We start from the raw sequence: 19,230 nt of genomic DNA, 5'->3' as shown, positions 1-19,230 counted from the left end.
ATTCGCGGAGGGCTAGGGGAGGGACCCAAAATGGAGGGATGAATATAATTTCTCTAGACAGATATCCTCCCCCCATGAGCTTTGTCCAATGCTCAACAAAATGTTGGTAAGGAGTTGCTATCCAAAGTAGTTTACTTGTTTTATCCTAGTAAAGATCCACTTATCCAGAATCCTTTTCAAAGCATTTAATGGCTGCCATTCTTTATGCAAAATGCCCAAGATATGATATCCTCATTTCCCCAATTCTCCCCCAAACACTCACACACAATCTCCTCATACCATTTTCTAAACTCAAAATATGTTTTCTCCAACAACAACCATGGAAGCAACATTAGCATCTCTTTCTTACTATAAATATCAGAGAAACCCTCTTCTCTATCCTCCTTCTTCTTCTCAATCTTCAACCTTGGTCTCTTCCAATTCTGTGTGTTTTAAGAACTCAACAAGGAGTTCACTTCAAAGTGGGAAGTTGAAGAGGAGTAATCTGAGACCTTTAAATGCTTCTTCTAATGCTGATAGTATTTCTTCAGACCAAATTGAAGAAAAATGGCTTCTTGAACCTGTAGGTTTGTGATTTTTGCCTTTTATTAACACCTTGATTGTTTCTTACATGAATTGTTAGCTCAATTCAATCAATGGGTTGACATATATTTGAAGTATAAACAAATTCAATGAATTGTTAGCTCAATTGGATCAATGGGTTGTGAGTTATGGCTAAAAATGTTGGAAATTTACTCAATTTTGTGGTTTCAAGCATTTCATTTTCATAATCTTTGGGTCCATTCTTAGAATTGTTAGGTTCTATTAAAACCATAACAAAACTAGATGATTATGTTTCTATGGGTTGAACTTGTTAATATATAATGATCTCAATTTAATTAATGAAATACCTCAGAGACATTGAGTAAAACGAAAAGATACCGTCAGGTCCATTAGGCGAAGGTTGCCCGTTTCTCTACCCATTTACGAGATCCGATAATTATGTGAGATACATTCTTCGAGATTTTCTAGCAAATGGCAATTACCATAGTTCACCTTAGATAGTTTAGATAATACATTGATTTTCTTCCTAATCAAGCCTATTGTGTTCTTCTCGCGTCGTTCTTTTCCAATCCTTAGCAACCTAGATATATGACATATCGCATATTATATAAGAAGCCTTAATACTCATTATGTGGATCAATGTGTAAAGGTGATGGAGATTCAAGACATATCGGTTTCAAAGTTTCACTACCAGATGCATATGAAATAAACTCAGTAAGTGCTTTCTCGACTTCAAACAATCTTATTTACAACCAAAAAGTGGTATTATGTTAAATGAATGACTTCTTGTGGATTTCTCCAGAGTGTAGTAACTGTCGGACGTGTTCCTGAGAAAGCAGACATGGTAATTCCTGTGGCCACAGGTAATTCCGTACTTCAAAATCACACTATTACTGTAATATGCGATATGATCTCACCTATATATATATATATATATATACTTAATGTTTTTGTTTACTATAAACAGTATCGGGTGTTCATGCTCGGATTAAGAAGAAAGATGGAAGTCTTCTTGTTACAGATCTCAATAGCACAAACGGAACCTTCGTCAATGAGAAAAGATTGAGAGCCGGTGAGGTTGCCGAAGCATTGCCAGGAAATTATATTACTTTCGGTATGTCTCTCTAACTTACCCTTGATTCAAAATATATACTGATTTCCACTCTCTTTAAGTACTCTGATTTTCTTGACTAAGAATTAGTGTCCTTGTTAAAAAGAATAGGAAAAGGATAGATGAAGGAATATGCTTGAAAAGTGAAATAATAGGATTATGGAAGTAGACGATTTCTCTAAGAATTCGCTCAAGAAGTATTCCAAAAAATGTTGATCGTAAATGAAAAGATTGTTTACGTAGAAAAACAAATATGGATTCGCATTCATATACATGAGAGTTACATAGGAACAATAAGAATCTTTGATTCTCTTTTGAAAAAAGAGAAATAGCTTTCTTTTGAGTAATAAGACTATTCCAATTGAGAGATGCTAGAATCACAAAAGATTTTGACAAAAAAAAGTTCCCAGCTGATGTGGCAGTTGTGATTTTCATCTCTCAACGGCCTAGATTTGGTCAAAGTTTGAAACCACACCCGCCACATCAGCTGGGAACCTTTTTTTGTCAAAACCTTTTGTAACTTTATCATTTCCCATTCCAATTAGGATACTCATGGAGAAAGAATCGCAATAAATGCAAAGAGGGGGCATCTTGTATCCAAGAGCGAAGGGTTTGAACTAAAATTTCCAGATGGACGGGGTGGGGTATTAGTATATCTGACACATGATTTAAATATGATAATTTATCATCTAAAAAAGGAAATATTGAATGAATTGATCGTAAATTATGAGATTTTGTTATACCTTTTCCTTCTATAGAAGATCCCAATCGCAGTGAAAGTGGAATTTCCACAATAACTGCAAATCCCTCGGATATCATTTGATAATAAACATTTTTATTGTGTCCAACAAATTGATTTTGTTTAAAAACATTAGCCGAAATAATCAAATACGTCTGTTGATACATTCGAGTATTTTTAACTGTTTGTTTTTCGATATTGTTGTCTTTAGGTGATTCCAATCTAGCAATTTTTCGCGTTTCAAAGCTTAAGAAAGTTGATCTTCCGGAGGAACCGGAAAAATCTGAAGTTAAATTTGATGCTGATGTTCAAACAGATAATGCAGAAATAACAAGCTAAGAGCATGACTTGTTCCTTGAGAATTCTAGCCTTCTAGGTACAATAAACAAACTTATATTAAGGGCCGGATAGTATCCGAATTGTGTCTATTATGTACTTTATCGCCCTTTTGACATTGAAATATAATGAAATGAGGAAGAATTTTCGAGGAAGTTTTACTTTAGTAGGATCATAAAACAGGTTTCATTCTTTAGCTGCACTCTCTGTAAAGAGATCACATATTTCACCAGAAACGAAAAATGAGAAAAACAGGTATATCTAGTTATGCTGCGCATTCTAACAATCTCCTGAACTCGAATATATCGATCTTCCCATCGCCATTTTCATCGAAAGCATTTATCATTTCCTCACAGTCTTTTAGCTCTATCCCTTCTTTCATTCCCAATTTATTCAAGACTATCTTCAACTTTCTCCCATCAATATACCCTTCTCCATCATTATCAAACACTGCAAAAGCTTCTTCCAATTCTTCAATGGTGGCTACTTTCTCATCGAGAAAGACACTGATGTCGTTGGAAAGTCGACAACCTCTACACTTATTATTATCATTGCATTCTTCCTCGTTATTGTAAGGAGTATTATTGCTTGTGATTTTTAGCTTTTCCAACACTACATCGATATCTCTTTTCATTAGCAATCCTTCATTTTGCTTGCAACACTTAGAATAATAATTGATAGTACAAAATTTATCATCTCTTATGCTTTGTACTTCATCCTCCTTGGTGTGATTAAACCATAAATTCATGTGACCATAGAAATGTTGAAATTCAACAAGTAGACAAACTAAACTGCGAAAAAATGATGACATAACAACGGTTTGGATCAAAACGGAGAACGGGTTTCTGAGTTCTACCATGGGGTATTGTTTATCTTGAAGAGGGTTTTAGTGAGAGTATAGTTGCTTATAGTGAAGTTTAATTGGTTCTTAAGGAACTTATTTTGTTCAATAATGGCTCTATCTCATTCTGTATAAATATGGATTATGGTGTTGGGAAAAGCACTGAGGTTATAAAATAAAAAATGCTTTAGGAAGATGGCAAGAAAGTGCATTGTGAATTGATGAAAAAACTCTGAACTAAACTAATGAGTTTGCTTTCATTTTGGGGAATAAAGAAGGAGGTCAAGGAAGAAGTGTGAAGTCCTTTTAGGCAAAGTCATTTTGAAATTACTTAACTATTTACTTGCCCAGTCTTCCTTGTTGACTCCACTAAATTGGGTAAGAATATTCTTTTCCCACTTTCTCCAACCTCTTTCTCTACTGTTCAACAAATATGATTGCTAGTTCACTATGCTCATCGTAATTTCGAGGAGTCGGTCGTGCAATTTCTCAGATTCTATAAAGACAGGAATGTTTACAACCAGACCTCCCAATTTCTACTCTCACATATGAAAGGGGTGTGAGAGTAGACTTACATGGACATAGTGCACTCTAATAAGTAAAAAAAAGCCAAGAATTAATGTAATATCGAAGTGTTTTTTGTTTATGGTCAATTGGTTTTGAGTTGAACGACCACATACTTAAAATCGTATCTGAAGGCCTCTACAAGTAATTGGTCTAACGGCTACAACTGCACCACATAACCCAAAAACGACACGTATTTAGATTCAAAGAATGCCACGCAGAATAAAACATGTGAGAGTAGTATCACGCGTGAAATTGATATTTTCGATATAATACCCAAGTCATCTAAGGATGATTCCCAATCGAGAATTTCTCAATTGGATGAACATAAACTTAACAAAAACTCAACACTTTGTCTTCTTTCTTCACCAAAACCCTATCCATGCTCAGAGCAGAGGAATCCCTTAATTTGACATAATCAGCTTTAAAGTTATATTTTGTTTGATAGCAAATAAAAAAAACAGCTAGCTAGCTAGTGTTGTTGTAATATATGAGAGAATTCAACATGAATGAATTGATGATGCCTCAGTGTGTGCGTCACAGAACCTGATGCAGATGAACTTCAACCCTAAAATCCATTCAATCAAGACACAATCAATCAATTACCTCTCTTTTAAGTATGTGAATCCTGTGAGTATATGTATAGAAATGACAAAAACCATTAGAAAGATAAAGAATCCATCTGTTTCCCTCACTACCCATCTCTCTTTCTCTCACTAAAATTAGTAGTTTAAATTCTCACTCACTATTTCTCTCTGATCAATCATGCATACAACATTAAAAAGAAGAAAGAAAAAAGGCCGGCCTGGGGAGGCCAGTAAGCTGCCAGCATGTGAGATTGGTACCCCCTTTCACTTAAAAGCAAAGTTTCCATCTTTGGCTAAAATCCAAATAAACTCCTCAATCCTTATCAAATAACACCACACATCTATGAACTGAAACTCTGAACTCAAGTCAAAATTAACAACAGACAGACAGTAGCAGTAGTAGTAATACCATAACTGATACTCATTTCCTATGTTACTTCTACTTTTTACTGGTATAAACTCAGACATTAACCGACATTTTGTTGTCATTTTAGGTAACATCCATTGAACCCCACATACTTCTCTCTATTTTACACCCAACTCATTGGACCTTTTCCTATCTTGTTTTTTTTTGCCAACCATGGCATAAAAATATCTAAGTGATACCAACATAGAACTTTAGCCTTCCAAGTTTGTTGTTATCCAACTCAAAATTAATCAATAATCAGTCTGTTTTCGAGAAGTATATTTTTGATTACTACATCACCTTTCTATAGTACGACACTATTCTCAAAATATCTACTCAAAATGTCAAAATAGAAGACCATTACACATTGTTGTTATTATCTTTTAGATCTATAATAAGAAAATCTGAAGTGAACAAACAAGAAGATGAAGACTCCATTAACAACAATTCCATCATCGGGTGGTTTCGTCACGGCATAAAGACGGTTTGAAGAAGATTCAAAGACGGATTTGATGAGAGTTCCTCACTCTAAGAACGGATTCAAGGACGGTTTTTGAAGTTTTCATAGGCGATTTATACATGGTTGTGATTCGTGGAGAAGAGAAAATGGATTTCGGATATGGTTCGTACATGAACATCAACGAAGATCTGGATTGCAAGAATTAAATCAAACGACGAGAATTGACTAAGTTATCTCTTCATCGGATTGTTATTAATACTAGTATCATCATAGTACTACTTCTAATTTTCAATTTTATTTGTATTACGAATTCTATTTTGTCGACCTTTAGGGTTTTAAGTCTCAGATCTTCAAGATCTCCTTTTGTCGGCCTTTAGGGTCTTTTCTTTGGGTCAATGTCGTGTCAATTTCTTTCCCTTCATGAGGCACTTTGCATTCGAAAGTCCTATGAATTTATCTTGTGTAACTCTCATGAAGTTTTCAGATGAGATGAATAACAATTATCTACCATGTAACCTTGTGATTGTTATCACTAATGAATGAAAGTATGGTTTTACTAAAGAAAAAAAAAAAAACACATTGTTCTTATTATATAAAATAAACCGTAATTAACTGATACCAGTTTAACCAAGTGGGGAGCTAATATATTAAGTACGAAGAGACTATCCCCAAATTTGCCTTAAGATTACAAAATGAACTTATATATGAGGCGTAGTACTAGCTTAATATGATGTAGAGGTAATTTTTTAAGTTTTTGGTATAGGAAGAGCAATGTTTAGTTAAGGCAGTGCATTAGGTAGAGAGAGCGTCCTTCTAGAATAAGGAGAGATAAACACTATTTTCTAAAATATTCCAAAATTAACTTGCAGAGTCGGTTTTAGAGCAATTATTTTAGAGTAATTGTAAAAAACTTTGAAGTTTGAAAAAAGAAACAACTGTGATTTTTCGACAACTGTGATTTTTCGGGACGACGGGATCTTCATTGTGTTTAATACCGGACCGAAAGACCGATTTCTAAACGGGTGTCTATTTTATTCTCTACAGACTTTTGGTCGGATTTTTATATGAAAACTCTGACCATCATAATAGATACCCGTTCGGATATGTCAAAAACCGGTCCATCCGGACCGATTTCATCCCGAATTATACAGATAAAATGTGTTTATTATTGCGATAGAATGGTTGATAAATTTTCACTTCGACTAATAATAAATTATAAAGTGGATATTTTAACCGCTAGTAAAAAATAATGAAAGGTAATTTTTTTAATCTTTAAAATAAGATTATCCTCAAAACTAAATGAAATCAATTAAAATTGTGAGTTTGTTACAAAAATTCTCATCCATATTTCTAAGAATTTTGATATAAACAAGGAAGATTTTGATTTGTCACGTATAGGGTGACATTAGCTTAACAGATGAGGTGACCAAGAAACATTAGTTCAACAAAAAAAAAAGAAACATTTGGGGGTATAATACTTAGTGATGAAGGATGAACCGTACTGGAGGGAGTACAGAGAGAAAGTGGACTAGGGCACAAAAAGGCAAGCAAAACGCGTACTGTACATGGTCGGTTGGGTTTTTTCTCAACAGTAATAAAACTGTTCGATCTTTAAGCCACCCTTTGTGACGCATCTCTGTCCTATCCTTTATTATTTTATATTAATATGCAAATGGAAACTAGAGAGAGATTGAGGCAAGTTAGAACGATTAGGGGCTGCTTGTCGGTGTCCACACTCCACAGTGAACACAATGCCCCAACAATCTAACTTCTCCTTCAGCCCCCAACTCGCATAACATTTTTTTTTTCTCAAGTGGTAAGATCCCAACCATAATATAATTCTGAGATTCTATTTAGTCCCACATTGGTGGTAAGACAAGAAATAGTTATTTTTAAGTGGGGAGGAATTTTTTGTCTTCTTCACTAGTTTTTGCAATGAGATAGATTTTTTGGAGCAGGTAAGACCCATGGGCTACATCCACAAATGACTTAAATGTCTAAGTTTACCACAATCTTTTAGTCTGCGGTTGAGAGGAAGATAGTCTTTGACGTCCGATGCGTGAAAAGAAAGATTGTTGGAGTTAATTCTACCAGATGTGGGAGAGAGTGGTGCTCATTTTAGACGTCCGAGAAAAAGACACATCTCTTGAACTAGCTTTTGGAGTGAGATATGTTAAAGAATATTTTAGACAAGGCAAACGGACTACCCCTACAATAACATCTTGTGGAATAACAATGGTCGTAGACCACTAAAATGAGTGTTTTAAGGCGCATTCAATTGAAATGCAATTTTATCCTATAAATTGTTTTAATTTTGTTGTACTATTAGTTTTTCTCAAAACAATTCTTTTCCTTTAGTAAAGATGTTTTTTTGTTGGAAGTTCTTTAGAAAAGATTGGGAGGTAGAAAGATTTAGTACTCTTGCACTCGTGATATTTTTATTTTTATGTTTATTTTTTTTCATAAAATTAGTTGAAAAATTGATCGATATTTTCTAAATATTTTTGGGGAGTACGGTCATGTTGCTCTATAAAAAGTCAAAAATGTTATTCTGCCCATCAGTAAGCAAGCAAAATTCAAACGGTCTGATAGATAGGCACGATTTAGAAAAATATGTGAGATTCATTTATCTCTTTAGATTTTGTATGTCTATCTACTTCGGTCGGCTTTCATAAAAAAAAAATCTACTTCGGTCGAGATTCTGACCACTTAAAAATATTGAATATCTCTTTTGAATAAACTAATTAGATAAAAAACAACAGCTATGAGGAGTTTTGGTTGCCAAAATTTTCAAAAGATTGCAATAGAGTCCCAACCTCCATCACATGCAGTTAAACAATCCAGCCGAAAACCAAGCTTCTCTTGTTCCTCTCTTATCTCTCCATGTCCATTTAAAATGACCTAGTTTTTCCAACTTCTTGCCTCTTAAGGAACTATCTTATATCTTAAGAAACACATGTTCTTATAGATTTATGTGTTGTATTTGTGTCTGTCTAACATCATAGCAACTGTACTCCTCTTCTTTTTGACAGTGACTTGTGAGGTTCCCATCATATATGTTTCTATCAACGATTAGAGTCAACTAGAGTCAAACAACTCTCGGCTACACCACACTTACACTCGGTGGAACTAGTCAATTAACTAATTGGCCATAATATCTTGATGTATCTTTTACTTAATCTTATGTAAATCTTATGTAACCAAACCTATATATACTTTTGTAACAACATTGATTTGATAATAGAGAATTGAGTTTGAATCTCAACTTTCCCTCTCTTCTCATCTTCCCATACTCGGTTCTCTCTCTCACTTTCTATCTCACAGAGACTCAACCGAGTCTCCCTCTCTCATCTCTTCTTATTACTTCTTATGGTATTAGAGCAAATCACGATTTTTTTTTAAGCTATGAGTTCATCCGACGTCTCGGGCACCACTGTCAACCCTCACCAAACCACCACCACCACGTTTGATGTTCATCATTCCGACTCCCCAACAACCATTTTGATCACTCCTTTGCTTTCCGGCGACAATTATCCTTCATGGTCTCGTGCCATGAAGATGGCTCTTCGCGCCAAAAGCAAGTTCGTCTTTGTTGATGGAACTATTCCTCGTCCATCTTCTCCCACCGAATTGGAATCATGGGAAAGATGCAATGACTTAGTCACTAGTTGGCTTCTGAACTCCGTTGAACCGGACATTCGTCAATCAATCTTGTATGATGAAAGCGCTGCAGAAATATGGAGAAATCTTCATGAACGTTTCCATCATACAAACGCTCCCAAAATCTTCCAACTCAAGCGTGCCATCTCTTGTTTAAAACAAGAAGGTTCTGACGTATCGGCTTACTTCACGCGTTTGAAATCTATTCAAGACGAACTTAACTCGCTTATTGCTATCGAACCATGTATGTGTGGACATGGTAAGTCAATTTTCGAACGATACAATCAAGATCGTTCAATGGAATTCTTACAAGGTTTACATGATCGTTTCTCTGCGATTAGAAGTCAGATTCTTATTATGGATCCATTCCCTTCCCTTCTTCGTATTCACAGCTTGGTTAAGCAAGAGGAAGTGCAACAAAACTTAAGTAACGATTCCTCCATGAATCCCGAAGCTGCTGTCCTTGCTGTCAACAATGCAAACCGTGGTTCTTTTCATCATTCGGATCGTCCCGAACGATTCGAGAAACAACGAACCAAGAGGCAACGTCCATTCTGTGATCACTGCCGTGTCCATGGTCATTTCATCTCCACTTGTTACAAGCTTCATGGCTTTCCTGATCGTCACCGTAATCAAGCAACTGCTGCCTCGGTTCAGCCTATCGGTAACCCTAATGCGGCGCCTTTAGCGACTTCCTTTACACCCGAACAGTACAACCATATTTGCAACCTTCTGGCCCAGCCGAAACAGTCTGCAGGCACCTCTTCTACACCACCTCCTTCGACTCCAACAGCAACAGTCAAGCTCGGCCAGGATGCTAGTGTAAACCTCACGGGTATGTTTACTACCTCTTCGTCTTGGGTCATTGACTCGGGCGCTTCTAAACACATTTGTTCCGATTTATCTTTATTTTCTACTTATAACCGAGCTCCTCCGGATTACTTTGTTCGACTTCCGGATGATACACGGATACAAGTCCTTCATATTGGTAGTATTTACTTCACTAATAATTTTTATCTTCACAATGTTCTCCACATTCCTTCGTTTAAATTTCATTTAATTTCCGTATCGGAAATCTCTCGTTCACTCGCTTGTGACGTTATATTCAATTCTTTTTCATGTACCTTTCAGGACCCAGTGACGGGCAAGAGGATTGGACATGGTGATCCCAAGGATGGTCTCTATTTTCTTCACACGGAACCCAAAATTTTATTTTCTGCTTTTCGTACTTGTAATTCCGTTTCGGATTTATGGCATTGTCGTTTAGGTCATCCTAGCTTATCTCGTTTAAAATTCTTGTCTAGTAAGTTACCTTATGTTTCTTTGAATTTAAATAATAAGATTCCGTGTGATATTTGTCCGTTATCTAAACAGACTCGTTTGCCATTTCCTATTAGTACTAGTAGCTCTTCAAAACCTTTTGAATTGGTTCATGCAGACTTATGGGGACCGTTCTCTGTTCCCTCCTTTTCCGGCAATCGTTATTTTCTTACGCTTGTCGATGATTTCTCGAGATGTACGTGGGTTTTTCTTTTACCTCACAAATCAAATACTAAGCAATATCTTTCCAATTTTCTTAATTATGTCCGTACACAATTTAGTACTGACATTTCTTCCCTCCATTCGGGAAATGGTAGCGTAATATTTCCGAAAATCCAAACACTTCGTTCCGATAATGGAACCGAATTTTTAAATAAAGATGTTCAAAATTGGCTAAACTCTAATGGTATTCTACACCAAAGATCATGTCCCTACACACCCCAACAGAATGGGGTGGTAGAACGTAAACACAGACACATATTAGAAGTGGCTAGATCTCTTAGGTTACAGGCACATCTACCCCTCGAATTTTGGGCTGAATGTGTTCTGACTGCAGTATACATAATAAATAAATTACCTTCACCTTTGCTTCATGGGTTATCACCACATGAAAAATTACTCGGTTCCCCCCCATCTCTAACTCATTTAAGAGTATTTGGTTGTCTCTGCTATGCTCGTCATCCGTCCCCGAAAACAAAAATGGATCCACGTTCCATTCCCGGCATATTCATTGGATACCCACACGGCCAGAAAGGCTATAAGATTTTTTGTTTTTCCTCCAAGAAAATCATCGTCTCTCGCGATGTTATCTTTCGAGAAGATCGTTTTCCCATGAGTACCCTTCTTCCGCCTTCTCCAAATTCCTCTCGTCCCTTCATCAATATTCATGATGACGGCTCTTTTCATCCCCCTTTCGGTTCGACGTCAACTCCAATTTCGGATCCTTCTTCTCCCATCGTCCCTGGTTCCTCTACAGGCACACCGGTCACTGATCCTATTTCCTCTACAGGCACACCGGTCAACGTCCCTGTTTCTTCTACAGGCACACCGGTTATTGATCCATCAGTATCACTTGCCAAACCTCCTGCTTCTTCAGGCACCACTCCTTCTACAGGCACCTCAGCTCCACTAGTCTCTGCCGACCACTCAACTTCTCCTTCTGCTTCTACAGGCACCTCCCCCGCCTCCAACAGTGAGGTAACCGTCCCATTACATCCCTCTCGTCCAGCCCGATTACGTCGTGTTCCAACACGCCTTCATGACTATCATTGTAATGCTTTACCAACGCCGGATTCTTCCTCTTCTATCACTTATCCATTGATCAATCACATTTCTTATGACAATTTTTCACATGATCACAAAATATTTCTCACTTCCGTTCTATCTCAAACGGAACCTCGCTCATTTTCCCAAGCAATGACCTCTTCTCATTGGCGAGAGGCAATGTCTAAGGAAATAGTTGCCTTAGAATCTAATCATACTTGGTCTCTTGTCGATCTCCCTCCTGGAAAAAGACCCATTGGCTGTAAATGGGTCTATAAAATCAAACATCGCTCCGATGGTTCCATCGAAAGGTATAAGGCACGTCTTGTGGCCAAAGGTTACACCCAGATTGAGGGATTAGATTACACGGATACCTTCGCGCCAGTTGCAAAATTGGTTACAGTCCGTGTACTACTGTCCATTGCTGCCGTCAAGGGTTGGTCCCTCCACCAACTTGACGTCAATAATGCCTTCCTCCAAGGTGATCTCGACGAAGAGGTCTTCATGAAACCCCCACCCGGTTTTTCTAGTAAGGGGGAGCAACGTGTTTGTAAACTTAACAAGTCCCTTTATGGTTTAAAGCAGGCATCGCGCCAATGGTTTGCGAAATTCTCCTCTGCTTTGCTATCTCATGGTTTTTCTCAATCTTTTGCAGATTACTCTCTATTCACCTATTCCAAGGGTTCAACTGTAGTTTATGTTCTAGTTTATGTTGATGATATAATCATCACAGGTAACGATACTACAGCAATTTCAAAGCTGAAATCTTTCCTCGATACCACCTTTTCTCTCAAAGATCTCGGCCGACTACAATACTTCCTTGGTATCGAGGTTTCCCGTTCTACTCATGGCATATTTTTATGTCAACGTCGTTATTCACTTGATATTCTCGAAGATTCTGGTCTCACTGCTTCCCGTCCTTCCGCTTTTCCTATGGACCAGAAACTTCGGCTCAATTCAACTGATGGTGATTTACTTCCTGATCCCACTATATATAGACGTCTCATTGGTCGTCTGATTTATCTCACGGTCACCCGACCCGATATTACTTATGCAGTCAACACTCTCAGTCAATTTATGCAATCTCCACGTAGTACACATCTCGACGCCGCTCACAAGGTATTACGGTATCTCAAAGGTTCTTTTGGTAAAGGAATTTTTTTATCTTCTACGAGTTCCCTACATGTTTCGGGTTTCAGTGATTCCGACTGGGCTGGTTGCCCCACTACCCGACGCTCCACCACTGGTTACATCACTTTTCTTGGCGATAGTCCCCTCTCTTGGAAATCCAAGAAACAATCTACGGTCGCTAGATCATCTGCAGAGGCCGAATATCGTGCCTTGGCATCTCTGACTTGCGAATTACAATGGATAAAATTTCTCCTTCAAGACCTCGGTATTTCTCATCCTGCTCCAATGACTGTATATTGCGACAACAAGGCTGCTCTACATATTGCAGACAACCCGGTTTTTCACGAGAGAACGAAACACATCGAAATTGATTGTCATCTGGTTCGTGAGAAGATCAAAAGCAAACTAATTACGACAAGATATACACCAACAACGGAGCAACTGGCGGATGTCTTTACAAAACCGTTGGGTTCTGACGTTTTTCAACGATTAATTGGCAAGTTGGGCTTATCTTCGATCTCCGCTCCAACTTGAGGGGGAGTATCAACGATTAGAGTCAACTAGAGTCAAACAACTCTCGGCTACACCACACTTACACTCGGTGGAACTAGTCAATTAACTAATTGGCCATAATATCTTGATGTATCTTTTACTTAATCTTATGTAAATCTTATGTAACCAAACCTATATATACTTTTGTAACAACATTGATTTGATAATAGAGAATTGAGTTTGAATCTCAACTTTCCCTCTCTTCTCATCTTCCCATACTCGGTTCTCTCTCTCACTTTCTATCTCACAGAGACTCAACCGAGTCTCCCTCTCTCATCTCTTCTTATTACTTCTTAGTTTCTACCAAAATCCAATCATTTTTTTTAACACAAAATGAAAATAGTGGAATTTAACATTAGTTCTGTTTTCAGTTTTTACTGTAGTTGTATTTTATATGATCAAATATCGAATTTTGTATGTGATTTAGATATATGTGTTTGTTGTCCACTTTGTGAGAATAGTCTCACATGGGAGAATGGGTAACTAGCAACCAAGAATATAAAGAATAGGTCCTCTACACTCATTGTCGATTGGTTTTGAATTGGATGACCACAAACTTAACACACTTGTCCTTCTGATGTATCGAACAAATCTCCACTTAAATTGTGAAGTTACATAATTTTTGTTATTCGCATATAATTTTTGTTATTCGCATTTCTTTCATACAAGTCTCACAAACATCAAGACAGAGGTTGTGGATACAAGTGTCAGTGGCGACCGTTATCGGTGATACTGTACTATTGACTACTCATTAATTTTGAAGTCATATGTCTTTTTGTAACGAAATATCTAGTACCAACGAGTTGATTTTGACTCGTGCATCAATATGGACCATGGGTATGACGACTTTGTGTGTCATGTGTTCCACTAAAAGGTAATCATCAATCACTTTTTTGTCAAAGAAAAAAATCACTAGTATCCATTATAATTATAGGAAGATTCAAAAGAAAAAAAGAACATTTAGTGTTAGTGTCATAGAAAAACACTGATATTAGCATTGGAGTCAAGAGTTTGTCTGTTATAAAGTTTGGGTCAAAGACTAATCATTGACCCAGTTGACTAGAGACGGTCGTTAACAAACGTTAGTTTGTGACCCGAATGCTAATGCCGGTATTTTTTCATTAACCCTAACGCTAACATTACCTTTTAATCATTGGAACATGTGCGCCATAAGGAAAATTGATGAAAGATGTGTCGATTTCAGGGGTGTACGCATTTTGATGGAGAACTTGTGAAACGTAGAGCGGAGCCTAGTCCTAAGCTAGCTCTCCACCATCGTTAGCACTGCGAAGGGCATGAACCCTCACCACAAAACCCGCCAATAGAGAGTCATGGACACCAACGACCTACCATTGGTAGAAAGACAAGTTGTATTACTAAAGGTCACTCCAATTGATCTACTGCTTAGCACGTGTCCCTTCAGTATATCAAGGAAATAGTCGTAAGAACTCGTTCGATGAGCTTCCCAGATGGTAACTGTATCAAATATTTAGGAAGAAACTGAAATCCATGTGATATTTGTGAAAATATTTTAGAAAGTATAGAGAGTAAGAAAGGTGAGCACCATGAGAACAAAGAAAAAATGATCTAGAAAATTTGTAAGGAAAAGAATCTCATATTTCGAGACACGGGTACAACAATTTCCACATCGAAAAGACGCAACAATTTTAGGACGCGCATTAGGTGCAGAATAAAACATGTTCCCTCTACGATCGACATATTGAATTCGATGAACATTTATGTTTTTGAATTACATTGTACTTTTGCTAGATTGATCAATATGCCTTAATTTGGTATTACAATTTACTTCTGAGATATTTACTGTTAAGGTCAACGTAAAGTACCGACATTAGCATTTGAGGGACAGTAACGATTGTTAACGACCGTCTATAGTTAGTTTGTAACTCAGACTATAACAGACAAACTCTTGACCGAAATGCTAATGTCAATTTTGGTTTGAGCCTCGCACCAAAAAAAAGAAAAGTTGGATGGGATGTATTTTTTTTTTTTGTTGAAATGGATGGGATGTAGGTTTTAGTGAAATTAGAGAATTAAAGTCACTTATGTTTTTTGTCAGTGTGTGGAGCTTGTACCTAGTATTTGGATATTTCACCTTAAACCTCCATTAGAAGGGCAATATAGTCATTTCAAAATGTAAAACTAGCTGCCAACCGTCTTACTCTATATCATCAACATTCCCTTCTCCCCTGTATTTAAATACCACCATATTCATCTCTTTCAATTCTGTTTCTGTCTGTGTTAATCTCTCTCTCTTCTTTTCTTATTCATTTTTGGGTAATTTTTGAATTTGGGTTTCAATTTGTTGATTTCATTGATTTCTGAGAGAGAAGAGGAATAAGAAAATGGAAGATCATCAGGCAGTTCCAGACTCAAATAGTAGTCCTAACAACAACAACAACAACAACAATAATAGTAGTAATAACAGCAATGGGTCTTCTAATAAAACAGGAGAACCAGTTAGATCAAGATGGACACCAAAACCAGAACAAATATTGATTCTTGAATCAATCTTCAATAGTGGAATGGTTAATCCACCTAAAGATGAAACTGTAAGAATCAGAAAATTACTTGAGAAATATGGAGCTGTTGGTGATGCTAATGTTTTCTATTGGTTTCAAAATCGTCGGTCAAGATCAAGACGTCGTCAAAGACAGATTCAAGCTGGTTTACTTAATGATTCCACCGCCGTCGCCGCCGCCATTAGAGCTCCTCTTTCAGCAGCAGCTGCTGGTTCAAATAATACTGGTGGTGTAATTCAATACAATCATCATCATCATATTCATCATCATGAACCCTTACCCATTTCTTCACCACCTTCAATTTCAAATTCAAATTCTTCATCTTCTTCATGTTTTGTTCCTACCCATTCTTCATTTCTTGTTGGTTCTTCTTCTTCTTCATCATCATCTTTTGGTGGTGGAGGAGGAGGAATTTGTGGTGGTGGTGGTGGTGGTGGTGGTGGTGGTGGTGATAATGGTGGTGTTGATGATTTCTTCTCAATTTCTCAACAAATGGGTCTTTCAGAAATTGATCAAAATTCAATTTTGAGCATTTCTGATACTTCATCAAATTTGCATCACTATCAAACTCCAGGTAAAGAGTTGCATGGATTTACTGTGTTCTTATTTTTCATGCAAACAGAGGAGGATCTTCTTTTTTGTACTATTAGGTTTAAGAGAACCTTATAATTTCTTTCTTTTTTGATCTTCTCTATATTTTCGGGACCACTAATTTTTTTTTTTGATTTGAATTTGTACTTTGTTTTTTGATCAATTTTTTTGGGGACCACTTTGATTTTTTGGACTTTTAAGCTTCAGGTAGTATTTGATCACAGGATTTGGTCATTTGGGTCTTTGTTTTTTTTTTTTTGCTTTTCTAGGGTTTCATTTCCCCTCTTTTGTTTGTTTTCTTCAGCTACTTTCTGAAAATGGGTTTTTTAGTAACAAAAGAAGAAGAAGAAGAAGAAGAAACCCCTTTTTGATTTGAGAGGTTATTTTGATGAGTCTGATGATTTTTCCCAAAACCCATCTCTCAATTCTTCTTTGTTTCTGAATTTCTACTAATAAAGAATCTGATTAGGTTTGAGTTGTGTCTCAATCACCCATCGTGTAGAATCTAGTAGAAGCTTTTACTAAGGTTCCTTCTCAAACACCCATCTTTTTAGGGCAATTTGATTTTATTTATGTTTAAGTCCTTTTCAGAAAACTGTGGCATTTGAAATAAGGGTTTGTATTTGAGAATGAATTAAAATTGTTCTTATCATTATTATTGAATTTTATAATTGCAGAGTTCATAACAGTGTTTATCAATGGAGTTCCAACTGAAGTTCCTAATGGACCATTTGACATGAAAGCTATGTTTGGTCAAGATGCAATGTTGGTGCATTCTTCTGGAATGACTGTTCCTTTCAATGAATATGGATTCTCATTGCAAAGCTTGCAAATGGGTGAAAGCTATTTCTTAGTAAGTTTTATGTTTCATTGTCTTTTTCGCTTCTTCGGCACATCTTGTTTTAATACTATATACTAGAATTTAGTTTCGAACTTACTTCGCTTGGTGAACAATTTTCTTGTGAAGGTAATCTTCCGGAAAAAGTTTTTAGGAGATAAACTAAACCAAATCAAATTGTAAAGTGTATTTGATCATTTAAACCCAATCTCCATGGATTGATTGTGAAGACCTTAGTGTTATCGACTCAAGTCTAGGATCTTCGTGTTAGATAGACCACATTGTCTGACCATTTGACATGTCAAGTGATGTGTAGATGCCTCTAATTCAACAACAAAAAAAAAATGTTAGATGCCACTAGCATATGTGATCGGTCGTGTGGTGGGAGTTACAATTTGTCAATTTAGATGAAATCCTTGATAGGCAGCCCCACCATGAAAAATTTAAGAGCTAAACCAAATCAAATTATGAAGTGTATTTGATCATTTAAACCCAATTTCCATGGATTGATTGCGAAGACGTTAGTGCTATCGACTCAAGTCTAGGATCTTCGTGTTAGATAGACACACCGTTTCAGGTAACACATCAATCGGGCGGTGGGACATTGTCTAGTGGAATGTAACACGGTATATTTAGTCGGATAAAATGGTTGATGTGTCTCTGTTGAATATTATAGCAAGGGAATTTGTACATCGATTTCTTAGTAATGATTGACAGACAATTTTTAACATGTTTTTATTTGTTGGAATTCAAAATATTTTTCAGATATGTACAACTAATGATATTTATAATTTTAAAAATTGCAGATTTCGAGATCTCTTTAATAGTAAAGGAGTGCCAAGTTGTTGACAACCTACAAATAAAGTATCTACGGATTACGATACTCGGACGGAGTCCTCGGATAAAAAGTTCCTACTTCCTACTGCAAATGCTGAAGAGAGTAGCTTGCTTGTTGATTTTATTTTTCTTTCATCTTTCTTTTCCGTGTAAGCTTCTTTATTTTTCTTTTTGGTTTCATCTTTTGCTAGTTAGCTTAGTTAATCAATGCTCTTGTTCTTCAATTGCCCAATTAACCAAATTAACTGTGTTATGCTTGAAAATTTTCAAACAAACTAAATATGATCACATAAAAAAAAAAAGAGAAAACCACATTTGGAACTTTTGATCTCAACTTGCAAGTAAATTACCAAGCCGAGAACAAAACCCTAGTTCTTGGAGTTCTCTCTGTCTGATTGTTCACTTCTGACATACGCTTAATAAACTACAATTAGGAATTTGACGAAACCCCAAAATCCATACTAAATTAGATTCCTATAACAAGTAAAAGGTCGCTCTGAACCGCGTCACGACTCAGTCCATCACACACCTATAGACAGTTTTGCACATCAATTGAGAAGGGTCATGTGAAAGAAAATAATTTTCTAATTTATTTGTCTAATAAACAAATGCAACATGTATATCGCACTGAAATTATTAATTTTTATACTTCTATAAATACCTTTCACTCTTCTCAATTCCACTATTATTTCCGTTATATTGTACTATTTTCTTTAGTTTAAGAGATTACCATATCGAATGTTATGATATAACCCATATAGTAGTTTTTTTTTTTTTATGAGAGAACCCATATAGTAGTTTGATACTAGCCTTTTTTAATAAGCACATAAAGTGTCATAGAATATAGATCTCGAAGGACATAAATTGTTTAACCTCAAAGGTGGCGACAGTAATTTTTTACTTTATTTATA

General features: G+C 36.4%; 3 protein-coding genes across 3 annotated transcripts; 2 read left to right on the top strand and 1 right to left on the bottom strand.

The window, feature by feature from the left end:
• Positions 1–76: 76 nt before the first annotated feature.
• On the top strand, positions 77–2,884 carry LOC147545855 (SMAD/FHA domain-containing protein). The gene is made up of 5 exons (XM_086637194.1): positions 77–566; positions 1,193–1,257; positions 1,346–1,406; positions 1,511–1,657; positions 2,605–2,884. The coding sequence occupies exons 1-5, from the start codon at positions 299–301 to the stop codon at positions 2,730–2,732; spliced, it is 669 nt and encodes a 222-aa protein (XP_086493320.1). The 5' UTR covers positions 77–298; the 3' UTR covers positions 2,733–2,884.
• Positions 2,885–2,994: 110 nt separating this feature from the next.
• Positions 2,995–3,363, bottom strand: LOC147545854 (putative calcium-binding protein CML46). Its single transcript, XM_086635872.1, has one exon. The coding sequence runs from the start codon at positions 3,361–3,363 to the stop codon at positions 2,995–2,997; it is 369 nt and encodes a 122-aa protein (XP_086491998.1).
• A 12,396-nt stretch (positions 3,364–15,759) lies between these two features.
• Positions 15,760–18,653, top strand: LOC147545853 (WUSCHEL-related homeobox 11-like). The gene is made up of 3 exons (XM_086636271.1): positions 15,760–16,627; positions 17,322–17,497; positions 18,289–18,653. The coding sequence occupies exons 1-3, from the start codon at positions 15,877–15,879 to the stop codon at positions 18,304–18,306; spliced, it is 945 nt and encodes a 314-aa protein (XP_086492397.1). The 5' UTR covers positions 15,760–15,876; the 3' UTR covers positions 18,307–18,653.
• The last annotated feature ends 577 nt before the right edge of the window (positions 18,654–19,230 follow it).

The sequence above is a fragment of the Eschscholzia californica genome, unplaced genomic scaffold (assembly GCF_041429995.1).
Source record: "Eschscholzia californica isolate CP2 unplaced genomic scaffold, dmEscCali1.0.p SCAF_4, whole genome shotgun sequence".
In the NCBI taxonomy this organism is placed as follows: domain Eukaryota; kingdom Viridiplantae; phylum Streptophyta; class Magnoliopsida; order Ranunculales; family Papaveraceae; genus Eschscholzia; species Eschscholzia californica.
The sequence above is the reverse complement of the archived record's forward strand: the minus strand, read 5'-3'. Positions and strand labels throughout refer to the sequence as shown.